Source organism: Melanotaenia boesemani, chromosome 2 (assembly GCF_017639745.1).
Source record: "Melanotaenia boesemani isolate fMelBoe1 chromosome 2, fMelBoe1.pri, whole genome shotgun sequence".
NCBI classification, from domain to species: Eukaryota; Metazoa; Chordata; class Actinopteri; order Atheriniformes; family Melanotaeniidae; genus Melanotaenia; species Melanotaenia boesemani.
The window spans coordinates 33,500,686-33,511,882 of NC_055683.1; the positions used below are offsets into that span (position 1 = coordinate 33,500,686).

At 37.7% G+C, this 11,197-nt stretch overlaps 1 protein-coding gene across 1 annotated transcript; it reads left to right on the top strand.

Moving 5' to 3' along the window:
• LOC121633952 (glial fibrillary acidic protein) lies at nucleotides 1-6,494 on the top strand. The gene is made up of 9 exons (XM_041976313.1): nucleotides 1-594; nucleotides 2,533-2,593; nucleotides 2,688-2,783; nucleotides 2,863-3,024; nucleotides 3,258-3,383; nucleotides 3,609-3,829; nucleotides 3,916-3,959; nucleotides 4,703-4,785; nucleotides 4,979-6,494. Exons 1-9 carry the CDS (start codon nucleotides 74-76, stop codon nucleotides 5,018-5,020), a joined length of 1,356 nt encoding a protein of 451 aa, XP_041832247.1. The 5' UTR covers nucleotides 1-73; the 3' UTR covers nucleotides 5,021-6,494.
• The last annotated feature ends 4,703 nt before the right edge of the window (nucleotides 6,495-11,197 follow it).

Consider the following 11,197-nt stretch of genomic DNA (forward strand, 5'->3'; position numbering starts at 1 on the left):
CTGCTTTGGACTTGGGGGGTTTGCTTCCTCTATAAAAGCCCTGTTTGTCCACAGAGTGAGCTTATTCACCACCATGGAGAGCCAGAGAGTCCAGTCCTCGTATAGGAAGCGTTTTGGGCCTCAGGGCTCAAGCAGCACAGGAGGCAGAATTGGTAGCCTGTCCTCTAGTCGCCTTTCCTGGCATGGCACCCCTCGAAACATCACCCATTCCAGCCCAATACCTCGGATATCCCTGGGCTCTGCCAACACTGCCTTGCTGCTGGGGAGCATAGGGGACCGGTTGGATTTCTCAGCAGACACCTTAATGAAGGCTCAGTACAAGGAAACCCGCACTAATGAGAAGATGGAGATGATGGGCCTGAATGACCGCTTTGCCAGTTACATAGAAAAGGTACGCCTGTTGGAGCAGCAGAACAAGGTGCTGGTGGCAGAGTTGAACCAGTTGAAGGGAAAGGAGCCCAGCCACCTGGGAGACATTTATCAGGAGGAGCTCAGAGACCTACGCCGGCAGGTGGATGGCCTCACTACTGGCAAGGCTCGGCTGGAGATTGAGAGGGACAACCTCGCTGCAGATGTGGCCACTCTGAAGCAGAGGTAAGAGAAAGCAGGGTGGGACCTGTGGGTGGAGAATTCTTAGTATGGTGCATGCTCACTCGGAGTGCTATCTCTTTGTGTCTGTTGTGTTCTTTCAGCCTCTTATGGGGTTTACATACATTCAAAAGAATAATGTTAAAAATAAAAATGTATTACAAATGTTTTATTTAAATTCTGCATTGCCTGCAATCCTAATGACAAAAGAGCTGGCATTTATGTTACAGCTGACAGGTGTGAAACCTAATTTTTTATAGAAATTAACAGTACTTTAATAAAAGTACTGTTCATTAAACAGAATTTGTTCATTAAATGAATTTACTTCAATAAAGTAAATTCATGTATAATCTCGTTATACCTATCACAAAACTCAATGGCATCTTACTTTAAGAGACATATTTCAGTTTGCTTATATAAAAGTGAAATTAGAAAAGGAAGTAAGGAGTATAATCAAATGCCTTTTTTCTATATTCTCTCTTCTTATAGGTTTGTATTCTGCACTAAATTTTAGTTTGACTTTACAATCAGTGTGCAAGAATTTTCTGATTCTTTTGCCTATCTCACACTTTTGCATCTTTTTTTGGATAAAGCCAATTAACACTTGGGATGCAGTCTGTAAAATAAACCGCCTGATCAAAGATTGCTTACAGGTGTGCCACCAGTTTTGTTTTGTCTTGTTTTAGCTTAGCTGTGGTTTAGAGTTGATTCATTTAATGCTTTTTAGTCATTCCATTGGTAAAAAACTAAATTCAATTAGACAAGCTTTGATAAAGCACAAATAAAGATGAAAGTTTTTTTTTATTTTCTTTTTTTCAATAACGTGCATTTATATGGAGATTTGGTTTTGTTATTGACCGTTGGAATGCAGGCTGCTGTGGCCTGCCTGAGCTTTATTCCTGGATCCCTCTTTACAAACTTGATCCTGACTGAACCCCTCGTCCCCATTGAGAGACTGTAGAGGAATGAAGCAAACACAATGGTGAAGCTCCACAAAGGGAACAGACAGCCAGGCAGATGTTCTCTTGGTCCATTTTTTTCTAACACATTAATTCGCTGATGTCACATGACCAGCCTTTTTCTTTTTCTTTTCTTTTTTTTGTTTTTTTGTTTTTTTGCCCAGATGCACACGTGGCTTGAATCTACAATTCAATTTTCTCTTGAGAAAGACGAATTGAAAAGCTGAGGGTGGAAAGGTCTACTTCAGAGTCCTCCCTACCCTCTGACCACACAGCTGTTGTTCCCTTGAAAGATGGCAGACTGAATTGTGACGCTGTGGCAGATAAAGTCAGAGGTCACTTTTGTGATTCATGCTGCTCTCCACGCAACATTCTATTCAGCAAACTGTGTGAAGCATTACAGATGTTATACTAAGTCTGAGTGTTTGTGGTTTCATGTGTGCGTGTGTGTATGTGCGTGTGTAGGAGATGGATTGTGGGGTGGTGTCTGTGTGTGCAGGGGTGTGTATATGCATATGTGCGTGTATTCCATCCCGTGGGAAAGGCTTCTGGCTGTTAGATGGGAGTGAATGTGTAATGATGCGTAAGCTGCCCTTTCAGCTGAGCCCTGCTCGTCCCAGTAGCATGAGTATTGGCACAGAGGCACACAAAAAAAGTCTCATCAAAACGCTTAAAATATGTCTTCAGTTCTCTCAACTTGACTCCTTATTACACTGAAAAATCTCTCACAGTAAAACATGTTTTCTGCTGATGCTAAACTATGTAGGAGCTGAAGAGAGAACTACTTTGCTCATTTACAAAATCTTAAATGGAAATATGCAGTTTTCAGTTATAAACTTTTCTTTGCAGTAAATGTATTTCTATTTGCATTTTTTAACTATAAAAGATGAGAATATTTTAGTATTTTCCTTCAATAGAGTTTTGTGTAGTTCTTAAATTGCTTTTTAACTCTAATGAGGTTTTTTTCTGTCGTTATGTAATTTAGATTACAAGATGAAATTGGTCTCCGGCAAGATGCAGAGAACAGCTTGAATACCTTCAGACAGGTAATCTATTTCCTTGAAAAATGCTCTAAATTATTTAGATATTCAGTATTTCTGACTGTCCAATAACTTCCTTGGTGCTTCTTGCTTTGAATAGGATGTGGATGAGGCATCGCTCAACCGTGTCCAACTGGAGAGGAAGCTTGAAGCTCTGCAGGATGAGATAAACTTCCTCAAGAAAATTCATGAAGAGGTAAAACTAAGCGACAATAAATAAAGTTACCACTTATTATTGTAATTTTGGTTAAATGTTTCCTTTATTAACCTTTCAGGAGCTCCGTGAGTTACAGGAGCAGATCATGGCCCAGCAAGTCCATGTTGATCTGGATATGTCAAAACCAGACTTAACTGCTGCTCTGAGAGATATCAGGGTTCAGTATGAAAACATGACCTCTTCAAACATGCAGGAAACAGAGGACTGGTACCGGTCCAAGGTAAGAGGACTCAAATACAAGTTTTCTGAAAATACAGGGTTTAGAAGCAGAATGTTTTCACCACCAAATGACATTATCTGTAACTTTCGTAGTCTTTGAGCTTTGAAAGGATAAGTAAAAGTTATTTTTGAGAACTTTGATGCGCATTTACTTTAAAACATATACAAAATTAAAAAGCAGATAAAAGCATAATAAAGAAAAAAACTTATAAACTAGTGGACTGTTTGTTGTAGTTTGCTGACCTGACAGATGCAGCCAATCGTAATGCAGAAGCCTTGCGCCAGGCCAAGCAGGAGGCCAATGAATATCGGCGTCAGATGCAAGTGTTGACCTGTGATCTGGAGGCTCTCCGAGGCACTGTAAGTCCACTAAACCACGCTATGTAAAAATTAGCCTGTACATTAACTAAAAAACAAGGATTTGTCCCTATTTTAGGTTGTTGTATTGATGTCAAAGTGTAAAAGTTCACAAGTTGAAGTAAAGCTAAGTATAGAATCATAATTTTTGTTGTTCACTCATCAAACAGGTGTTTTTGCCAAAATGCTAAGCTTGAACTCTACGTGGTGTTCTCTTTCCTTCTTAAGAACGAGTCACTGGAACGCCAGCTCCGAGAGATGGAGGACCGCTGTGCTATGGAGACAACCAGTTACCATGATACAGTGAGCCATCTGGAAGAGGATATCCAAGCACTGAAAGAGGAGATGGCAAGGCATCTGCAGGAATACCAGGATCTGCTCAATGTCAAACTAGCTCTGGATATTGAGATAGCCACTTATAGGAAATTATTGGAGGGAGAGGAGAGCAGGTGAGATGATGACAAACTGTATTTGACATTAGCAACAAGTGTGGCGTCTATTTGCTTTATATTGTTTTTCTGCCTTTTTCTAACAGGATCACCATTCCAGTTCAGAGCTTTGCCAATCTGCAGTTTAGAGGTCAGCATCAAAGACAATCTCATATTTCCTTTACTTTATCTGTTCTTGCTCTTGGTCAAATAAGCATTGAATGTGATAATTTTATAAAAGAAATTTGATAGGAGAAAAGAGAAATTTCTTGTCTGATTGTGGCATGAGAGAGAAACGCTCCAGCAGATCTCAATTACATTTAGACTGTATAGACTCTGAATATGACTTAAAAAGAAATTCTATCTTTTTTCTTTTTTAATACACTGAAATAATATATATTTTAAATAGTTGATTCTGAGAACATCTGATCTAATCCTTTGTATCTTATCCTTGGAATTGTGTGGGTGTAGATTCTCAGTCCCTAATGGTAATCCTAAGAGCTTAAAAATGGGCAAGTGGACTGTTTCTGGCCATCTCTGATCAGAAGAAGTAGTCTCAGATGTCACCTAACTAGCATCTGCAATGCAGCCTTTGCTCTCATCTCCATGTGGTTTCACAACCATTCACATGTGAGACCAAAACATATTTGTTCAGGCAGGTAAACAACTGTGGTCAGATGAGTCACTGACACACTTTAACAACCCTTCTAGTGTGAATGGTCTTTCAATAGTTTATAAGCTGGGAACCCTTTTGGATGTAAGGTAAAACAGCTTCAAAGTCAAGAAAAGGAGTCCAGCTGCCCTTATTCAAGCTTTAGGATTATCTATAAACATATAATACATTTTTGTACTGTAAGATCTTAGGCTGCACTAAATGCTCTTTCTATTACATAGAAACTAATTTGGACACTAAAACCCCAGAGGCCCATGTGAAAAGGAGTATCCTGGTTCGAACTGTAGAGACCAGAGATGGGGAGGTATGTGCTGCTATTATAAGATGAGTTGATCCACAGTGAAGCACCTGCACGTTGCACCTCCAATATAGTCCCTCTGGATGGCAATGTTGGACTCCTTTGCATATTTTCACACATGTTCACATGATTTAGTACATCCACCGTACTAGAAAGGTGCCATTTTCCTATTCTTAATTCTTATATATTTTCTTTTCAGATCATTAAGGAATCAACCACTGAGCACAAAGACCTTCCTTGAAGACCAAACCCCCCCCCCAGCTCTTCCATTTAGTCTTTAATCTAGTGATTGTGAATGTGCATTACTGCATATTATTACCATTTTAAATGCCAAACCCAAGGCTGCCATCAGTCATCCTATCATTTCATCATTGAAATTTCTCTCCCTTTATCATTATTAGCTTTCTAATCCATTCCACAGCCTTTGAACCTGAAAACATCCATCTTGAAGTCACCATATTCCAGTTATCTAAAATTAACTCTCGTCTATTTCAGTAAGAAATGACTGTAAATTAATCATAACACTTTTGTTTTAACTTGCTGACATACCAGATTTTTAGTGTTGATTCCAATTAGCTGCCATAGAGGAGCTCTTGAAGTGTAGTGACCGTGTTCATCTAGTATGTAGCGTTGTGGAGGTTGATGTGTGGTTATGCGTACGTGAAATGTGATAAAGGATGGGCAGGAGAGATTTGGGGTTTGCAGATGTTGAAACTGGATTTAGGAAAGGAATGAGAGGTATGTGTATGTCATAGCAGCTTTTTGCAGGAAGGCAAGTCAATCTCAGCTTATTTTGTTTTACCCTTTGTCTGGTGCTATTTCCTCCTTTTTTATATATAAAGAAACTTCACCTGCTTCTTGTATTTAAAGCCCTGCATGAATGTACATGTATTTTTCATGTCTGATAAGCTAATGGCTTTTTAGTTAGTTTTGACACTAAAGTGCTTGAACATATAAAAAAATTCTGCGTAGTTCATTTTCATAATTTAATTCCATGCATTTACACATCTGAGAATGCTTACTGCTCTGGAAGAGTGACCATAGTGACTCCTGCCATGTTTCTAAGTGGATTATCCAAATAAAAGCACAAACTGCCTCATCAACAGTTACAATATAAGAGGTGTGATCTGTACAAATACACAAAGTAGCCAAAATACTTTAGAAGTCATTTCAAGGGTTTGAAGCTTCCTCAATCATCTACAGAACTTTTTAACTCTTCCTCGTAAAGACATCAACATTTTTGGCTCCACAGAGTGTCAGGATGAGCCCACTTCTCATGCAGTGATGAGAAGCACAGGCAGGGCCAGGTTGAAGGTGTGGAAGCTGACACAACCTTTTTTCCAGCCACTACCACCCTCTCTGCTCCAGAGGTGTCTGCCAGTTTCTGTAAGGTTGGCTTGAGTCACAGGACAGCAATGCAGAGCAAAGCAAAGGAGGCTGAAAGGATGAACATGCCTCACAGTGAAAACTCACCCAGTCTCTGACTTTTGTTGGAAGCTCTGACTGAAGCATGCTGACAGGCAGTGCCACTAATGAGAGTGACAAGCTAGCTGTGTCTGTGCTCATTGCTACGGACACCTCATGAGTCGTGCCTTCCACCTTCTACCCCTGCCAGCTTCCACCCCTGTGTCTTAACCTCATCTCCTCTTCCTCAATATAACCTTACTTACTTATTTACTTTCTTTTGTTTTTTGAATGTCAGATGTGACTATAACATTAGTTTTGACCAGTGCAGCACGCTGTAACATGCTATATGTTTATGTTAACATAAATAAAAGATTTTGTTTGCTGGAAACCTTGGCTCATGTTTTTCATAAAAAAATCTTCATTAAAGGCTTCCATCTTTTATTTGTCATGACAGGTCATGATTTCACATTTATATTTCTTTGCCTGGGATTCAAAACTGACACATTCTTGCAATATATGAGGTCTAATTTCTGTAAAATGAGGGTTATATATACTGACAGCTCCAGATGACTTTGGGGGCTAACAGTAGAAGAAAGATAGTACTCAGAACTGATTGTTTCAGCCCGTGAGGCAGGCTCCAACGCTCACCAGATGTGTTCCCTTCTCATAACATCATGGTTCATTGTGACTGTTACTGAATGTCCATTCAGAGAACTGATTTGTGGCCAAAATTTAGCAGATGAATAATTCCTGGATTGATAGACAACAAATTTTAAATTTCCTTTAGTGTCATTTCTATGACAATGTCTTACTTAGACTTCAGTTTGGCTTGTTTGCCTGTAAAAGTAACATTGAAGTGTGACTGCTTTATACATTTTTTATTTGTTCATTTGCATGACCGATTTCTTTTGATCATACTGGTTTTTTGGTAGGCTAGCATTATCTTTAGATATATTACAAATAGAGGTTTATGATTTAAAATTAATCAGGTCTAGTTGTTGTTTATTATTTGCATCTCAGCACATGAATGTTGTCCAGTGAACTTTATACCTGAAAAACTGGATAAATTAATAGCCTTTTAATACTTTAACTTAATATAAATGTTACATTAACTTCATTCTTTTACACACAATGACAACTTTGGATGAGATGTGTTAACAGTTTGCACAAAAGTCATGATTGCGGCAGCATTCAAGGTTTTCAAGCACATAACAAAATGTTAGAACTTGTCAGGGAATGTGAGTATTTTTTGTATGACATACTTACAAGAATGTGTTATTGGCTTTTCATTATTATTTTCAGTGGTTATCTTGGTTTTCTAATAGCAACAATTAAGCTTCTGATTAAGGTAACTGAAAACGCTAGCAGGTGTTTCCAGCTGTACTCAAGGACCAGATTGCTGACTGCTAGGGGTCAAATAACATGATGTGCTATCAAATAGTGTGGAAAAAATCTCAAATGTGTCTCACGTTGTTATCTAGTGGGAAAAAAAGAAGGGCAGAAAACAGGCAGTAGCTGTCTTCTTACAGGCTGTGCTCAGTTGTACACCAGGCAAGATCTTCAGCTATTTTTTCTCTCTTTCTTCTAAATGTATTTATTTATTTATTCATTTTATCTGTCTTATGTTTTATGTTTTTGATCTGCAGCAGGAAAAATAGAGGGCTGGAGAATGGTGACATCAAAATCTCCTCTGTATGGTCCATAGATGCTCATGAAATGCATCTAAGAATGGTTTCCAGCCAAATAAAATATTTGTGTATTTTAAGTGTAAATATTTTTAGGACACATCATGGAAATACAGGATTATTATTATAATTATATTATATTATTACCTGGCAAATCTTGATAAATGATTCTATAATTTTGTTCTTTGATACATAAACCTTTATTTTTAGCCAATTTTTAAATGACAACGTCATATACATTCATTTCCTGTGAAATGAATATGAATTTATATGTCAAAATTACATGTAGTTTATTCTCTTTTCTATTTGGATCACTGTGATGTGTGCATTGAAGCATGACTCTATTACAAAGTGTGCACAGAGTACAATATCTATCTGTTTTGCCGAGCTCTTATCAGAGGAATGGAGGGACTCAGGTCTGTGCTGAAGGCGACCCTGAGCTGAAGGAATTCCAGGCAGATAAAACTCTCAGGCGGTTGAGGGCCCGTGCCTTGACGTCTGACTTTTTCCCGACCAGTCCTTTTCCACAGGAGCGGGAAGGGTCAAAAGGATAGAATCATGCGTGTTTTTAGCTGGTTATCTTTCCATAGTGGGTGTGAAATGACAACAGCCGTCATTTATGTATACATGCATGCATGTATAGAATAAACGCTCACCATCATCTGGTCACATTAGAATTTTTTTTTATATATATAATTATGCACATCCACCAGATTTGACCCATGAATGTGAAGATTTACAATTCTTATGATGCTAATTAAAGTTAAATCACCTTCACAAAGCAATCACTTCTACAATTAATGGTATCAGACAGAGAGCAATCAGAGGTGTTTTGATTATTCGTTTACATTTTATGTTTTAAATTAAGCAAAGAATGTGAAACAATTCCTCGTTCAAGCCTGTCAGCTGCTATATAATGTTGTTTTCTGTTCAGCTGTGATCTTTAAATTCTCCCAGTATGTTCAGACATCCAAACAACTTGTAGACATCAGTTTGTGGCAGATAAAATGTACTATTTTCTACTATTTTGGAGGCCAAACTTTGACTCTGTTTAATATGAAAATAATCAGCAGACCAACTTATAACAATTTCCTTTCCACTTTTACAGATACATGTGGGATTTTCTAAGAGAAAATTTGAACAATAATTAACACAAATAGCAACAGATCAGCAATAAAACCTTTTTCTTTACAAAACTGAATAAATTTTTCAGACTTTTAGACATGTTAAATAATAAATAAACAAGTGGATATCCATTTTTTCATATAGTAATAAAAATGTGCATGAAAAGTTGTACTTTTTAAATTATATGTTAATATCAATGTGATGCTAAAACAGATAGACATTCACAGTATTGCAGCTGTTGCTCTTTGTCTTCTGCTGCCCTTACACTCTTGTCTCACTTGGCTCTCACACCAAAGGGTCATGAAAAGCCACGTGTGTTCTTTGGTTAATTTTAGCTCTCATTTCATCAAGACCATTGAGACAAAACACAGACCAACTACCTTAAACCATCTAGGGGACAGTGAAGCCACATTCCCTCTGATCTCCAAACAGCCTCAAGGGCCTGAGTGTCCATATCACTGAACACATGCCCATAACAGTTATTTTTCTTTGTACAAAGTGGAAAGATAACTTTTTGGATGTGCAGGTCACCAACCTGTGATTGGTTTATTTATTTGTTTTTGTTTTTAAATTTCATTTGAGCTTAACATGATTTCTGTTCACCTAGACTTGGAAGGATCAGGCATACTTCAGACTCAAAGGATAAAAATGATTTCTGCCTCAGTGTTTCCAAAGATGAGAAAGCAAGTATAGAAATACAGCCTATAAAATGCTGCTCAGCTGTAAACGTTTTTCAGTCTGGTTGGTCAATTAAACTCCTCTGTGGCAGTTTTTCCCAAACAAACCTGAGGATGTGCAGTGTGTTTGTGTCAAGAAACCACTTTCCCAGGTGACCTTAAAGTACGCCTGAATGTCTGTTCTGTCTCCAAATACACTAGCCTTGCCAGGTAAGTGTCTTGAGTTAAGGCAGAGGATTGTGGTCTTCATTTCTAAGATTGGAGTCCAGGTAAAAAATTCAAGTTATCCATAATGAATCTTATTTTATTTATTTATTTTTTTTATTTAGCCAAGTCTTAATTAGTTACTTTTGTAACTCAAATCACCTGAAATAACCTGAAGCTACTCTAGTTGAGGGTGCTCTCATAAATTATTTATTCATTTTACTTTTTTATTTATTTTCTATTTTTCTTTTATAACTACCTATCATGTAAATATGTGTGTTTGTGGAGAAGGTTTAAATGAGCTTATGCTTCATCCTTTTCTGACATCTTGGGTACATATTATTATTATTTTTTCTGACTTTTAATTTGTTTTGTCTGCAATGGACTGGTGACCTGTCCAGGGTGTAGCCTGCCTCTCGCCTGCTAAATGCTGGGTTGGGCTCCAGCTTCTCCGCTTCCCTTAATGTACAAAATGATTTAGATAATGAATAAATTAATGATAATTTGCTTTGTTTGTTTGTTTTACATTTTACTTACTTGTGTTACTCGCACATGTTTGAAATAACTCATTCATTCATTCATAGTCTCCAGCTGTTTGCATATCTATTCGTGAAATATGAAAATCCAGCTTGCAAAAAAAAAAAAAAAAAACGAGAAAGAGCTGGAGCTCACTGATGGATTTACATCTTTATGTGTCATTGTGTTTCTGTGTCATGACACAGAAAGTGTTGAAATGCTAGTCCTCTAGTTTGCACAACAAAGCTATAAATCCATCAGTGAACTCCCGCTCTTTCTCCTTTTTTTGCAAGCTTGATGTCATTTAGCTGTGAAGCATCTAATATAGTCATTGCCCTTTTTGGAGGAAGCACAGCTTACCTTGATTTCAGGGAAATTTCAAGCCTCAGTGTTTAAAACCTGTAAAACCAGAGTACTTTGTCTCTTCACAAAACTTAACATCCATATTTTGCTTTTTAACTTCTGATTGGTTTGTTTTGTTCCTGACTGTTCCCTTTTTGCTGCTGTTATACGAATCCAGCTCGTCACTGTGCTGTGATTAATACTGTCCCACTTTGCATTTGTAAGACAATTTTATCACCCACAAAAAAGTCCATTCCTTGACAAAGGCTTACAATCAAACATGCTTTTTTAATAAAAAAAAAATTAAAAGAAGATAAAGATTTGACAATCATGTACAGTCTCAAACCTGACCGTTACATCACCATAACACTGCAGAAGTGTGATTGCACCCAAGAAAGAGGATGTTGCTATTTTGAGCACAGAGGTTTGTGATGTGGGGTGAAGCAGAGTAGAATGATGAGA